This window comes from Zonotrichia leucophrys, chromosome 13, assembly GCF_028769735.1.
Source record: "Zonotrichia leucophrys gambelii isolate GWCS_2022_RI chromosome 13, RI_Zleu_2.0, whole genome shotgun sequence".
NCBI lineage: Eukaryota > Metazoa > Chordata > Aves > Passeriformes > Passerellidae > Zonotrichia > Zonotrichia leucophrys.
Genome location: NC_088183.1, coordinates 17,107,147 through 17,123,347, shown reverse-complemented (window position 1 = coordinate 17,123,347; position 16,201 = coordinate 17,107,147). Strand labels below are relative to the sequence as shown.

General features: G+C 45.3%; 1 protein-coding gene across 1 annotated transcript in view; it reads left to right on the top strand.

The window, feature by feature from the left end:
• Positions 1 to 16,201, top strand: part of CTNNA1 (catenin alpha 1) — a 118,544-nt gene that overhangs the window by 30,189 nt on the left and 72,154 nt on the right. The window contains exon 7 of the mRNA XM_064724604.1: positions 1,316 to 1,519. Within this exon, the coding sequence (XP_064580674.1) occupies positions 1,316 to 1,519 (204 nt within the window). The remainder of the gene's footprint in view (positions 1 to 1,315; positions 1,520 to 16,201) is intronic.

Here is a 16,201-nt window from a genome sequence, read left to right as displayed (position 1 = left end):
CCCATTTCAAAAAGCTGTGGATCTTCTTTTAGAATTAAAAAATTCTGCCCTTGAAATAACTGAGCCTAAGCCTAAACAAACAACCCCAGACCATGAAATGGCCAAATTATTTTTCTTTCCTAAATTACAGACCTGTTTAAACAAATCACCTGAAAGGACTCAAAGGTGATAAATACTGTGCAGTTTCTTCCTGGGTAGCTTCCATGGGTGGTGGTGTTGGCCCCTTGAGAGCAGATGCATCAGTGCTGCTGTTTCAGCCCTGAGTCTCTTGGTATGAGCTGTGCTTGCTAACACTCTGGCAAGAGAAACCTGTGGTAATTTTCTGCCATGAAGAAATTGATTTCTGTGTGGTTTGAAACCTTTATGTTGATATTTCACTTGGAGAATTTTCGAGAACACAGTTGTATTTACCTGCTTAACACTGAAGAGAAGAAAGACTGCAAAGTAGGGCAACAGAACACAATATATAGAGTTAATTTTGGATGTTTGTTTTCTTGTTCATGATGGGATAATTATATCTGACAAGTTAACTAGTGAAGGCCTGTCCAAATTGACATGTCATTAGGAAGAGTTCTGTACTTTGAACCTTATTTTTGCTGGCACATTTGATTTTTGCCATTCATGTAACAAGGCTTCCTATGGCCAAGTTTTGTTTAGCTGTCAAAGCAGCACAAGAAATGAGTAGCAATATAATCTGTTGGGAAACCTCTTAGTAATTTTACAGAACTACTCATGAAAATCTTCCTCAGTGCCAAAATAGTGTTGTTTGCCTCTTAATGCCTGATCAGGGGGTTGCTCTAAGTGTTGGTTGTTTGCATGACTTAACAGTAATACACTGCTTTGATGCCTTAGAGTGGCTACCTAGAACAGAGGCTGGACAAGATTAGGAGAATAAAAGTGGTTATTTATTGAAGGCCTTCAATAGATACACCTTGGGCAGTCAGAAGCCTCAGAGAGGGGCTGCACCCAAGATGGATGATGGTCATGAATTTTTCAGGAAATTATACGCTTGGTCTATTTATATATCAGGGATTAATCCTCCAATTACAGTTTCAGGTAGTGAAGTAATTTACTCCAAGTTTGCCCCCCCCAGTTCCCTGTTTATTACATCTCTTGTGGCCTGAGACAGTGAGATGTCCTTAAGTTTCAGGCCCAGAGAGGAATTGTCTGACCAAAATGTGAAGAAAGTAGCTAACACTGTATAAGGAGTTTAAGAGTTATACACTAAAGCACTACAGGATTGGAAAAGTATAAAAGCTGAATCCTAAGGCATCACTTGGGCTGGTGACTGATTTGCAGAACTTTCTCTTTCTAGAAACAAATCATTGTGGACCCGTCGACGTTCAGCGAGGAGCGGTTCCGGCCGTCCCTGGAGGAGCGGCTGGAGAGCATCATCAGCGGGGCCGCCCTGATGGCCGACTCGTCCTGCACGCGCGACGACCGCCGCGAGCGCATCGTGGCCGAGTGCAACGCCGTGCGCCAGGCCCTGCAGGACCTGCTCTCCGAGTACATGGGCAACGTGAGTACCCTGCTCTGGGCTCCCTTCGGGGTGTGACTGCATGGGGTCAGCTGAAACATGGAATTGAAACTCTGAGTACATGGGCAATGTGAGTACCCCGCTCTGCTGGCTCCCTTCAGGGTGTGACTCCATGGGGTCAGCTGAAACATGGAATTGGAACTCTGAGTGCATGGGCAACATGAGTACCCTGCTTTGCTGGCTTCCTTCAGGGGTATAACTCCATGGGGTCAGCTAAAATACGGAATTGAAGCCACGTCCCTCAAAGCTGGTTTGTTCTCCTGTACTTGGCACTGGTGAGGGCACAGCCTGAGTGCTGTGTCTTCTTCTGGCCCCTCAGTTTGGGAAGGATGTTGAGATGCTCGAGTGCGTCCAGAGGAGGCAGCAAGGCTGGAGAGGGGCTGGGAGCACAAACCCTGTGAGGAACAACTGAGGGAGCTGGGGGTGCTCAGCCTGGAGAAAAGGAGACTCAGGGGTGCCCTCATCACTCTGCACAGCTCCTGAAAGGTGCCTGTGCTCAGCTGGGGCTGGGCTCTTTCTCCAGGCACCACTGACAGAACCAGAGCACACAGTCTTAAACGGAGCTAAGGGAAATTCAGGTTTGATATCAGGAAAAAGTTTTTCACAGAAAGAGTGATAAAGTTCTGGAATGGCTGCCCGGGGAGGTGGTGGAATCACCATCCCTGGGTGTGTGTAACAAAGCCTGGATGTGGCACTGGGTGCCAGGGTTTAGTTGAGGTGTTGGACTCGATGGTCTTGAGGGTCTCTTTGAACCTGGTGATTCTGTGAATTCTATTTTGTCCCAAACAGAATTTGAGCAATAACAAGTGGTCCTGAAAGCTTTGTCCTGAGGTGTGATGAAACCTTCTTAAATCGCCAACCTCAAAGCTGATCTCCAGTCTTCCAAACAAGTGTTGTCATCATAAAGTGTTAATCCCTTGGCACTGCTTCTATTTGTCTTTTATGACTGTTGACATGGTTTTCTAGAGAAATTCAAACCTTGGTTTACATAAGGTAACTGGGCTTATGCAAAAAGTCCTACTTCACTTCTGTTGTCTCTTGGAAACTTTAACAGTCCCATCTTTGTAGCTGAAAGCATGAATTGTCAGAATCAAGTTGATTATTGGTCCTACTTGGTTTGAGTAGAAGTGATGTATGAAGTTAAATATGTAGTAGAAAATCTGAGAGCAGTTTGGTGTAAATATTGGGCTTAGAGCAGTTCTTTTCCAGTGTTTAGGCACTGAATGTGCACACAGTGTCTGAAGCCTGAGTGTTTCCATAGCTGGAGTGAGTGTCATGTCATGCGGATGAGCTTCTGCATTTGAGGGCATTATGGTGAAATATTGGACTTCCTTCCCCTCCACTGCCCCTTTGCTCTTGTTCCAGTGGGTTTTAAGCTGAAGAACTTGATGTGTTGAGAGGTGACATCAGGATATCATAAGATTATAGATGAGACTATATATAATTGTTTAACTTCAATACTGATAAAGCTGATTTCAGAAATAAAGTTGCAGAAATGGCAACAACATAAGCAAACTTAGTGGCTTGTAGTGCTGTGGCAAGTAAAATTGTCTGAAGAAATCTTTGTTGGGGGACTTGAGGTCTTATTTATGCTTTTGAACTTGTTTGAGGTGCAACTGAGTTCAGAGATAATTTTTTTTTTTTAGGCAGTAACACTTATTGAGGAACCTTGCTGCACTAGATACTTTACCTTCAAATCTTTTGGCCAAAGTGATTTCAACATAGAACAAAACTGGTCCAGGGGCTGCTATGTGTGGGTTGGGGTGGTGGAATTTGGAAAACAGATGCAGTGTGTGGTAGAGAGAAAGGAAAACAAGGATTTCTGTTTACCAAGGAGAAGGGCAAAGTAATTGAACAAAATTGAAAGGCAAGTCTGATGTAGCCTGCGGGCTGAGCTAGGTATTCATGTAGTCTGTCTTAATTGCTTGTGAAAGTAGCTTGTGCTCAGCATTGACTTTTGTAGAACTTCAGACTGCAGCTGGGAAGCAAAGCATGAAGTTGTGCCACTCAAAACTCCTTTGAGCAGGGTGTTTTATGAGTCTGTGAAGTATCAGCAATAATCCCTCAAATGTGCTGCTGGATTGGATGGAGCCCTGTCAGCACAATTCCAAGTGGAGCAGCCACCAAAGGGTAATTAAACATGTGCAGGAGGTAAATGCTCGGTCTTGCATGGAGGAGTTGGTGGCATTTGTCTCATTGAAAGTTGGTCAGATAGCCATGTGAGAGTGCAGAGCTTTGACTTCCTCTCACAGCAATGCCTGTCCTCCTCAGCCATGTGCTTTTGTCTCTGATAGGCACGTTAAAGTAATCACGCTGAGATGGGAAGAATGTATTCCCTCTGTTATCTCCTTTGGCACATTGTGAAATTAGTGGAGCATACTGCATTTTTTAAAGTCACTGTTATGTTATGATTGTAGACAGTGTAGTTGGGGAAATGAGATTAGAAATTCAGTGAAATGGAGTGGAAAAAGCAATTGATAAATTATGGTGAAAATGTGGGATGGTGTGTAAAAATCCATACTGTAAACCCCTCTGTGATTAAGCTGAAGAATGACTAATAGTTGGGAATCTAAACAGTGAAAATGGTTTGATACATCTGCAGGAAGAGTAGGGATGTGCTGACTTAGAGTAGTGGCAGAGGAAATGTCATTTCATGTATATGTATGATATACCCACAGCTCCTGGGATGCTTTCCTCCAGTCTCCCTTTGAAGGAGGAAGTGAATTGGGCATTAAATCTGTTAATTGCACAGCACTTGCAGTGCATCGTAAATCCTATCCAAGTGCTAGAGTAAGAGGTATTTATTGGCCAAGTGTAAAAATTCAGAGCAGATTGGATGAGGAATAGACTGGAAAGGCTGAAGCACAGGACTGTCTTGAGACAGATTTCCTTTTTAACTTTAAATGCCTTCTCTTCGGTGACTTCCTCTGGCTTTTGGGCTTTCTTTCTGATTTCTGGCAATAACAAGACTTTTCTAGACAGTTTATAACTCAAAGTTTAGTGTTTTGGACCCAGAGTTTAACTGTTTCTCTGTGCCTGTCCTTGAAGGTCTGGAAGCATTGGCAGCTGTGTTATGGAGTGTGGCAGAAGTTTTTAGCTGAATAACGGGTTTTAGCAATAAACTGAATTGTAGGATCTCTTGACCCCCACTGCATCTGCTGGCAAGGTGATGAATCCTGTGATTATGCCCTTAAAAAAAGGGCAAGATTTGCTTTTTCAGTAGTTTGTTACAGAAGTTTGAATCCCCTTTTTCTTAGATTGGTGTGTGTATGATTTCCTTTTTCGTCTAGTACAACTTCTCTTGCCATTTTCAAGAGCAGCTTGGTCAGACTAAATCTTGCACATTAAGGCCAGCATTGTGTCAGAGTGGTCAGTAGTGGGTCCTGCAAGCAGAAGGACAGGAACAGGGGAGCTGTTTATTTTATCTTACCCCAAGTATCCCCCCAGTGTTGGCAATCTGCAGCTCAGGCACTTCTGACCTTCTGGACTGCTCTTGAAAATGGCAAGAGAAGTCGTGGCCAGTGGCAGGGGTTTGTTTCTGTGGGTGGTAAGTGAGATGGGCTTTCATTACCTGCATCCCCCAAATGTCATTGGCCACTTCCTGACCCAGCCTCTTGGTTTATAAGCTACATTCTTTGAAATCCCAGCTCTTCATCCCTTAATTGTAGCATCTCATTCTCTGGCTTTTCCCCCTCCTCTCCCACTTCGCCTGGGGAGAGCTGTTTTCCATTATGGCTTTTGCTCACTTCTCACAATTCCAACAGAAAATAGTTTCCCTTTTTAAACTTGCATTGCAGATCCCTCCTGGATTGAAATAGCATGGATGCCTATTTGCATTTAGGTTTTATTACTTGGAGTAAGCTTGTTTCTTGCTGCTGGTGCTGAATGGCAGAGCTGGGAGGGGAAGGCCTAAATTCATTATTGATTCTGAGTAGCTTTGTGAAAGCAGAGTAGTCCAAGGTCTTGGTTCTGGGATCAACTGCCTGGAATGCAGTAAATTCACCACATCAGTTGCAGCTAAGTTTGTAATATAACTCACAGATGGCAAGACCCAGATCTTTGTACCCAGATCTGTGGCAGTCAGGCATTCTTGGTGTGTATTTTATTAATTAAACAAAGAAATTTCAAAGCATATTTGAGTTTAGTTGAGCATTGATTCCAGACTTAGGCAGGGCAAGAGGGCAGAGCAAAGCATCGAACTGAATGATGTTAAAATTAATAGTGCAATCAATGAAGAAGTTAGTAAGGAATATCAGAAAACACAATGGAAACAGTCTTTTGGGTCTAACTTCATGGTCTTGTGTGGGTGCATGCTGACCTGTTGCAGTTTGCTCCAAGTAAAAAGGATGAAGCTGTGTATTTTTTGACTCTGCTACCAGTTTATCCTGGCATTGCCTTTGCGCTGGCAGCTGGTGAGATTCCTCCCCCATTGTAGGTACAGCCAACATCTCTGCGTTGCTGTTCTGTGCTGCTCAGCTCTGCCTCAAAGTTAACATAACTCTAATAAAAACTACATGGATATCTAAACTACTGAAATGCATGAAAAAATGCCCAGTGGGCTGACAGCTGTAAAATTTCTCTATTTTAGAAAGAAAATGTGTCACTGGCACAGGAATCCACAGACTTGGTTGTGACAGGTATGTGCTCTGTGCTGTAACCCTCTGGGTGTCATTAGCACAGGACTTGGGCAGCTTGCCTTGCTGTCAGCTCTGTGTTACACATGGCAAGTGCTGGGTTTGGTGCCTTTGAGGCCAAGCTTTGAAGGGGTTTGGGGTTCAGCAGGGTAGAAAGCACAGCCACGCCCTGGGAGTGTAACCAGCAGTTTCCAGCGTGCTCTCAGTGTGCTCTGAACTTGCAGAAGACATCAGTTACCTGACTGATGTGTAAGACTGGAAATAAAAGATTCCTTCAGCTTTTGACAGTCTGTTTTTGCTGCCTGGTGCAGGAGCCCTGAGGGCTGGGGCAGTGGGCTCCTTTCCATGGGCCAGCAGTGGTCAGAGGTGTCTGGCTCTGCTCAGTATGCACAGGGAAGTGCAGAGAGCTCTCATTTTCAGTCTATTCTGTACCCCATCAATTTCTAATGCATTCAGCTCCCCTTTCATGCACACACCAGTAACTCAGCCGTGTACCAGCAGAAACATTGTCAGGAATTGTAGTTTGGCGAGTGCGGAACGCGGACCCGCAGCCCCATTGTGTACCACATGCTCTTGTACAATAAAATCCCTTGTTACTACATTTGGAAACGATAAATCATGTTACATAAAGTAGCCTGACAGGTCCCATTTCAATGGGAATTTTAATGCTTTCATATTAACATTCTGACTGTGTCCTTGACTGTCTGGATTGCATTAGAGGTGCTTGGCAGCAAATGGAGAAAAGCCATTGGGAGCTGGTTCAGAGCAGGCATTCCAGGCACACATCACTTCAGGATGGCTTTTTATTTTCCCTGGTTTCCATCTTCTCTTTGGCCTGGAGTGCTTGAGCACCACAGCAGGGTCTGCTTGGGGGTGGGGTTGTGTTTCTGTTTGTTTTAGATTTTACCCTGACCTGTGCTGGTATGGCTCAGCTTCAAGGTGAGGGGGTGGCTGAGCCCAGGCTGTGGCCCTGCGCTGTCAGGGAACTCTGGCAGGCCAGCGTGGTTTGGATCTTGGGGTCTCCACAGAAGGTCCCAACACTGCTGAATTTGGACCTGGTGGACCCATAACTTGTTAAATGCTTGATTTGCACCCTTGTGACTGTGTTCAGTGCAGTTAGGGGAATGTCATACTTCACACAAGGGCTGTTTGCTCAACCTTAATTGCACTATTTTGCTTTTTCTTTCCTAAGCTTCTCTGAACATCTCTGATGCTTGGAAAGTGATTGGGCAGGAAAGTGCCTGGCTTATCTATTCAATATCTGCTGGGAGAAATCATTTGTCTTCAGAACTACCAGCAAAGGATATTTCTACTCCTGACACACTTGCAATTTACAGAATGGAGATGTGTTTTCATGATGAATTTGCCTATTAATAATGTTGATCCACAGCTTTGTGTTCCTATCAAGGTTCCAAGCTTGGAAAGGAACACGTGAATTTTCACATGAGTCTGAAATTCATTTATAGCAAGTATCTGTATACTGAAAGGGCTCTTGCATAGCCCTTTTAATGAAAGCATCTGTTTCTGTGGGAATAGATGTGAATTAAAATGGCACACTGATCTGTGTTGATGATAAAGATGCTGATAAAAATTCTGCCTTGAGATAATCTGCACTTTCTTTTTTAATATTGTTTGTCAGTTTAAGATGCCTGAATGCTGACGTGATGGATGTGCTTAGAAAGCCTGGATGGGTTTTCCTGTCATGGACTTTGCTGCTCAGTAGAGAGCTGTGCTGTTATGCTGGGCCCCTAATTTCCATAGACATTATTGCTTTGACAAAAATGCTGCTTTTAAAAACAGAACACTTCTGAAGTGATAGGAGTTTTAAGTTTAATGCTTATAGGCTGCCATAGAGTAAATATTTCAGCATCATTGGAGTGAAGCCAGATGAAGATGGTGAGAACTTCACACGGTGTCAGTCAGGCATTTTTGGGCTACAGAATCAAGCTTCCAGCTATTCACCCAACACCATCCTGGTTTGGGACTTAGTGTGGCGTTTTCAGGAGATGTTCTGGCACCTTCTGTTTCTTAGGGAGTAATAAAAGCACTTATGGAATTTAAGAGAAGTTCTCAAGAGTCCAGCTCCTGCAAAGTTCTGTACACCTTGTGATCTTTGGGTTTTGAAGCTCTTCAGAGTCTTCCCTGCCTCCCCAGTGGTTTCCCTGAGCTTGTCCCAGTGTTGATGTGGAGTTGCTGGTTTAGAGACCCCAAACAGCTTGGGGTGCCCAGCCCTAGAGGGGAGGGAGGGCAGCACATCTGGGCTGCAGCTGTGTGCCCTGGGAGGGGGCACAGGCCAGTGCAGCCGCTGATGCCACTGGCACAGCGTGCAAGTCCTGGATGCTTTTCCAGACCCAAGACAGTTTTTGTGCTGTGCAGATGCATCTCTGAAAGAAGCATATGGCTGGCTGAGTGCCTCCTGAGAGAATCCCAGCAAGGCCCAGCGCTCACACCTCAGGTCTGATTGCAGTAGGAGCCCAGGAGTCTCTGGAAGTCTTAAATCACTGCTGTGCTCCATCCACTGCCTTCAGCCTTTGCTGCTTGTTTGGTGCAGAGCTGCCAACGAGAACTCTCTTAAATTGAATAGATTTGACAGCAGCTGGGACTTGTTCTGAACTGCCTTGTACAGCAGAACTCACCCTTGCAGCCTTTCCACGCTTTGCAGCGTTTTTGTTACAGACTCTTAATGTATGTAAAAGAAGGAAGGTGGCTGCCCTCACTTACAGTGCTCACTGCAGGCAGCTGTGCAGCAGAGCTGAGCTCTGGTGCTGGCTCTGAGCAGGAATTGAGTCCTGTGGATGCTTTGAGTGGCAGTGAAGGCTCCCATCCTACCTGGTCCCTCCTTTCCCCCCTCACCCTTTGCTTTTGAGTTGGTGAAACACCTGGGTTTTCCTTTGTCAGGCATGTGTCCATCTCCAATGTTAACACATTCTCAACCTTTCTTAATCTCATGTTGATCAAATAACATTTAAGATTGATGCAGGGAAAACTTGCAATAAAAATGTACACCCTTGTTTGTGATATGGAGCTTGGCATTTTGCAGTGTTTTACTTCCCTTGAACTCTAAGTGCTTTTACATAAGTACGCTAATGCTGTGCATGGATTCTGCCTTAACATTGTGGTTTATGGCTTAATTCGTTTGAATTCTCCTGTTTTGTAGGAAAATATTTGAACTTTATCTGTCTACATAAGATCAAATATGTAGTCACCCCTAATGCAACTGCATTTGGTGATACTTGAGTAGTCTCTCAAAGTCAAATTCGAGGAGTATGGATGGAATGGAGCATGTAAGTTTGCACAGTGACTGCTGATCTGTGGATAAACAGTCTTTTAGCCTCCAGCAGGATCATGCTCTCAGTGTGCAGAAGTATTACACACACAACTGGGCTTTTCAATTCCTCTCGTTGGAGGAAGGGCATGATGGAATTATTACAAAGCTGGAATACAACAGTTCTTGTATTGCACACTTGATTCTCAAGTCCTCAACTTCTCCTTTTTCTTTTGCCTTGATCTAATACAAACTCTGGACTAAGTTCCATCTGCAGGATGGGATTCAGGAGATAATGAAGGGAGAGAAGGGGAACAGTCACTGTCCATGTACACATCTGTCCCTGTGGCTGTGTGGTACCACTTGTCTCCTCTCCAGTGCAACATGACATGCAAAACCTGCTGTGCTCTTTCATTTTTTTTTGCTTTCCAGTACCTCTTCATCTTTTTTACAAGCATTAGAGGTCTTGATGGAAACTGAGATATTCTCTTCTGGATGTAGTGTTTATTATCCAGACTCTGCTCTTGCTTAACCTGTTTTATCCTGTGTAAGAAAGCTGATGTTCTGTAATGCTCTTAATGTGTCCTGGAGCTTCAGACCTCCTTTGTCCCAGAAAGTCAACAGAATCAATACAGAATAATTAGCATTTGTGGCTTATCCAAATAGTGGCAGCCCTCTGGAATTTAAATAGAGTCAAAAGAGTGACTTAATCCTTCTCATGTCTGAGAAAAGGATGAGGCTTAAGCTGTATCTTGGAAAGCTGTTGAAATAGAGGAGAGAACTTTGGCTTCCTCCTGGCCTACACATTCCTTCAGCAGGAGGGATGGGAGTTAGAGGGGAAGCAGCAGAGCCAGCTTGTGTATGGCAGGGTTAAAATCCTGCTCAGGCTATCTGAAAACACTTCTTGACTTTGGAGACTGGATACTCACAAATTATTTTTGCTGAACAGGCATTCTAGAGGAGTAGTTTCCTTTCAATAAGAGCAGCAAAGCCAGAGGCTGTCAGGGCAGGAGCTGCCTTGCAGAGGTGGGCTAAAAGGTGCATTTTTCTCAGCAGCAATTAAAAAAAAGCACTGGCATGGTGCCACAAAGGGAAAACCAGGGCATGTGCAAAATTAGCAATAGGCAGTGAAGAATCAAACCCAGATGGTTCAGTGCTGGCTTTCACAAATACCTGTGCCTTCCACAAATGGAGGGTGTTTTTCTTTATTGTGTGTGTCAGAGTGAATGCAAATATTGTGGGATGTGCAGCCACTCGTGGAGTGTTGACTCCACTGTGTTCTGGTAACCTCTGCCTGTCAAGAAACAAGGCTTTTGCCATTCATTGGGTGCTCCACTGCTGCCATATGTGGCCAGAAGAGAAAAATTGCTTCTCAGCTCAGAATCTCTTTGATATGCCTGAGGTGCTGTCAGCTGTGGTTTGCTGAATATGATAACGTGAATTGACGTTATCAGTTACTGTCTGAAACCTGCAGAGCGATCTGGGGAAATGAAGCCTGCTGCTTGTCTGGGGGGAAAGGCTCTGAAAACAGAAGGTTGAGGATCAGCTCAACTTTGTACCTTGAGAGTGAAGTCTGTGAGGCACAGGAAGTGTGGGTGACATGGGGATGTGTGAGGGAGTGACTGGACAGAGAATGAGGAGCATCTTGGGGATGCAGGTGCATCAGTCCTGGGTGCCATCACTGCTCCAGAGCATCCTTCTAGCTTGCCTCTCATCTGCTGCGGTTTAGGGAATTTATTTTGACCTTGTATTTAAAGGATGGATTCCTTAAAACCAAAAACAACAACAACAAAAAAACCCACTAAACTAAACCATAAGGTACTTTTTTGTTGCCTTTGATTGATTGAGTTTTGGAGTAAGGCTTCCACCTGCAAGTGTGGCAGGCAGCTTCTTTAATATGGTGACAGATGAAGATTTGGCCATGGGGCTGCACACAGGGGCTGGTTGGGGGAGTTGGAGCTCTGACTATCCTGAACTATTCAAGACTTCAAATAATCCTGATACTATTAAATTTCTTTTCATGTTGTCTTGATATATGAATGTAGTTGCATAATTTCTCCCCAAATTAAAATACATGCAGAGACATTAAGGAATGCTGGAGATACTTTAACAATTTGAGACACCAATCTCATTATTTGCTTGAGACTTTAGCTATTTTTTTTAGTTTATTTTCTTTTCTGATATTACCTGCAGCATTGGTATGTGATGCTTTAAAAAGCAGCCGTTTGCTGAGAAGGAAGATAACCCTGGGACTTGTTTGTAGCACACACATTCTGTCCTGTATCTGGTGTTGGAAGTTGATGGATGTTTTTCCTTTCAGGCTTCCCAGCAGATGAATTGCAGCTGTGAATGTCAGTGCTGCCCAAGTCAGATCCCTCCTTGTACATGCTGTCCCCATGGTTTTTAACCCAATACTCTACCCTGCTTTTAAGTGTGCATTATTTTTATTCAAGTTCTCTTGACTAAACCCCAGAATTAATGCAATTAATTCTGCTTGCTTAGAGGTTGAGCAACTGCCTGCCTGATACTGCCCAGGTGGCTTCTGCATCTGTGGCTTCAGTCTCATTTCCCCCTTTTGCAAGGGTTTGTGTGTGTATCCCCCCCTCAGCACTCAGCCTCCTGCATTGTGCAGGGAGGGATGTGGGATGTGGGGCTGGCTTCCTCTTCCCTACTGTGCCTTTGAACCTCTCCTTTGAGGACTCTTTATTGAGTCATTTTGGGGGAAGAAGGTGACTGGAGAGCTCTGATGTCAAATACAAAATAAGACTGCAGCCATATCACTTGATACTGTTCCCCTTAAATGCCAAATTGTGAATTTCCTTAGAGGCAGAATGAGTTTTTTGGGCATCTCTCCAGGAGTCAAAGAAACCAAATTCTAGAGGTCAGTGGACTGAAAAAAGCCAAGAAAACTAGAAGTTAATGCAGAAATAACTGAAGAGAAAGAAGTTGAAAGGCCCTCTGCCTTGTGCTTGGGCAGGTGACCCCTTTGGAGCTCATGGCCTACAAGATGGGCAGGGCCCTTCCATTGGGGAAGGCAGGGTCCTCACCAGCCATGGAGAAGGTGATGTTCGTGTGAGGGTGGGTTTGCAGCTGTGGCTCTCTGGTAGCCACAGGTGAGGCGGGCTCCTGCTCCTCCCACTGTGGTCAGTCACAGCTGTGCTCAGCCCAGGGCTGCTCAGGGACCTGCAGAGGGAGGTGAGGAGAGCCTGTCAGGAATGTGTTTGGAGAGAAAAAGGTGATAATTAGCAAATCTGCCTGTCCTGTACACCACCACCGCCCCACAATGCTCTCATGAAGGCATTTTCACAGAGAATGTAAGACTGCCTTTTTGGTGGCAGATGCTGAATTCTCCAAAATTACTCTAAATTTTTATCTCTGGTCAGTTTTGTAGTGTTGTGGAAACCTATTTCCTCCATGCCCCCAAGCTATGGGTATCCTCAGCTGGACTTGAGGAACTCCTTTTGTAACAGCAGGACTACCTCAAGTACACAGGGCACTTGTATTCCCTGGGAGTATTCCTGGGGTTATTTCCAGTGGATTGATTATTTTATGCGTTGTGTAAAGTTGCTCTATGACTTTGATTCCATTACCCACTCCTGGAGCAGTGCCTGTGTGCAGGGAAGGGTGCTTTCAGTGCTAGACTGCAGTGAAGTGTAGCTTCACTTACAACTTATTTCTTGGTGTAAAACTGAATTTACCAGCTGGGTTTTTCAGATTACTGTCAGCTTAAGTGCCTTCAATCTCCAGCTTTTTCTGTGCCAGTTTTTGCAGTTCTGTGTATTAATTCTGTTTGTTTTGAATAGCTGTTACTTTATCATCTATCTAATGCTAATTCAGATTGTGTATCTAATGATCTCTTTAGAAGTAGAAGCTGATACAATAAAAGTGTGAAATGTCTTGGCATCCCATAGCACTGAGCTTTGTTTTCCTTGCTTGTCCTGGATGCTGAGGTGATGCTGCCTTTCCCCTGCACCTCAGATGTGCTGAGTGTTCCTAAATGGTTTATTTCCTTTGACATTCACTTTCTTTTGAAGAAGGACAGCCACTTCCTTTGTGTCAGGTTTGTACTGGAATTCTAAATACTTTAATGCATTCTTATTATCTGCAAGGGTGGCTGGCTAATTAGTTAGCTCAGTAAATAATAGCTTGGTGGTGCCTCTGTGAGAAATGAAGGATGCACACCACGTTTCTGGGCTTTTCAATCCCCCACAGAGCCTGGGGGTCACTGGCTCTGGGTGAGTGGAGGTGATGGGGATGAGTTTGGCTTGGTCTGAGTGCCCTCAGTGGGATCTCCCTCCTGGGCAGCCAGGGCTGCTTCTGAGCCCTTTTGGCTTCTCAGGGACTTCACCTGACTCCACACATGGTGATCCCACAGAGATGCCCCAGCACAGGCAGGAGCTGGAGCTGCTGGGGCCGGGCCAGAGGAGGCTCCAGGATGATCCCAGGGATGGAGCAGCTCTGCTGGGAGGAAAGGCTGGCACAGCTGCCATTGTTCACCTGCACAGGAGAAGCTTTGGGGGGAGCTCAGGGTGGCCTTGCAGGGCCTGAAGGAGCCCCAGGAAAGCTGGAGAGAGACAATTGACAAGGGATGGAGGGACAGGGCACAGGGAATGGCTCCCACTGCCAGGGGTAGGGATGGATGGGATATTGGGAATGAGGAATTGTTCCCTGTGAGGGTGGGCAGGCCCTGGTACAGCTGTGGCTGCCCCTGGATCCCTGGCAGTGCCCAAGGCCAGACTGGACATTGGGGCTGGAGCAGCCTGGGACAGTGGGAGGTGTCCCTGCCATGGAGGGGTGAGATGAGTTGATCTTTAAGCTCCCTTCCCACCCAGACCATTCTGGGATTCTGTGATGGAGAGGAAATTCTGCTGCTTTTTCTGCTGCCAAGGCTTCAGGTTCTTGACAATTAGTCAGCTTTTCCTGCTGTTCCTGGTTTCTAATGCCTGTTGCTTCCTTTCAAAGGCAACTTCATACCTACTTTTGTGTTGGTGTATTGCAGGTTAAGGCTGCTGAATCCCCCACCCTACAGGAAACACTTTTAAATCTGTTGCAAATTAAACCTATTTATATTTCTAATAATGAATAAAGGATACATTAATTCTAACTTTGAATGTCTTGTGACCATATTGGTAGAATTGCTTTATTATCTGTTTCTCCAAGCTGTCTTGCCAGGAGTGAGGTGGCTTTATTCCCAGATTTATAATGCATTCTCTTCCTCTTGGAAAGGGCATATGCTGCCTTGGCTCACTCCTTTTAATTTGAGTTTTGCAGGGGTCTCTGTTGTTCCAATTTTAGTTCTATTTCTAAAGCCTTTTGCACACATGTAAAAATTGATAAAAACTACAATATCTCAAGGCTTTTACAATTACTGCAGGTGTAAACTTCAGCCTGCTTTTCGTGCTTCTGGATATATCTATTAATTCATGTAATCTACAAAGGAAAAACTTGAGATATTCCTTAGATAAGGTTACTGATTAACATAAAAAAGAAAAACCAAGCCTGTAAAAAAGCAGTTCCGGGGTAGATTACTCACCAGCCCCAGCAGTTCTCTGGTGGCTCCTGCCAGAAGCGGTTTGTCCCCCTGATTTGGTATTCTGAGACATTCCCCCATCCATCCTGCTTCTCCCATCTAACCAGGCATACTGGAAGTGAGATGAATTGACCTGTAGCCAAGCTTAACCAGTCATCACTCAGCAAAATCCCTCGGGAGGAAGCAGCTGGAAGTGTTGACAGAATATTGGGCAGCCCCCGTTGAGCTGCTGTTGTCACTCAGAGCAGGCTCAGATCTCACCTGGCTGCACTTGCCTGGGGATCCAGTGTTATTGTGATCTGGGTGCTGCATGAAGGTTTAAACTCTAGGCTTAAAACTGAGCTTTTATCAGCAGCTCTGATGCACTGCAGGGCCTGTGGGGGCTGTTGTGCTGTGCTGCTGTCCTGCTCCTTTTCCAGCACAGCTTCTGTGCTCCTGTCTGGGCTGGGGGCTGTGGGCCAGGAGGAGCAGCCTGGCTGGCAGTGCTGGACTCCTAAACCCTGGCAGCTCTCAGCAGGGAGGGGCAGGAGCACAGGGTTGCAAACTGCAGCAGAAGGATGCAGAGTAACCCCTTTACACTGGTTACACTCGCCCCTGGGTGAGAGAGACACAACTGCTCTGCCTCTGTGACATGGAGCAGTATAGTAGAGGTGGCCTTTGAGTCCCAGTAAAATATCTGTATTGTAGAATATGTAAATATGTCTATGTAAAACCTGTTCCTCTAAGTAAAAGAATAGGAGGAAATGTAGTAGAGGTGGCCTTTGAGTCCCAGTAAAATATCTGTATTGTATATTGAATATCTGTATATAGGCCTTGCCCTGATAAGCCCTGGTTGTTTTTGATGGGCTGCAGCTGCAATGTCCTTCATTGGGCTGCAGCTGTGGCTAGTGAAGATAACTGGGATAAAAGGGGATGGGTTGGCCAGTCAGGGAGAGCCTGGAAGGAGCCCTGACTAAGAAGGAACAACATGCAGAAGAAGGAGTTTGTGTTGTGAAGATCTACAGCCATAAGAAACCACTGAAAGAAGGTATGGGACTCTAGAAATCTAATAACAACAGTATCTAGAAATAGAGCAACAACAGAGCAGGAACTGCCCTGATGTGGAGGGAGGGGTGACCTGAGATGGGCTTAGGGGTCAGAGGATGCTGTTAATAACCCCAAGGTGGGGGGCTCCAGCCCTGTGTGGGCCATTCCCCTGGGAGCTGGGCTCTGATCCTTGTGGGCCCCTTCCAGCT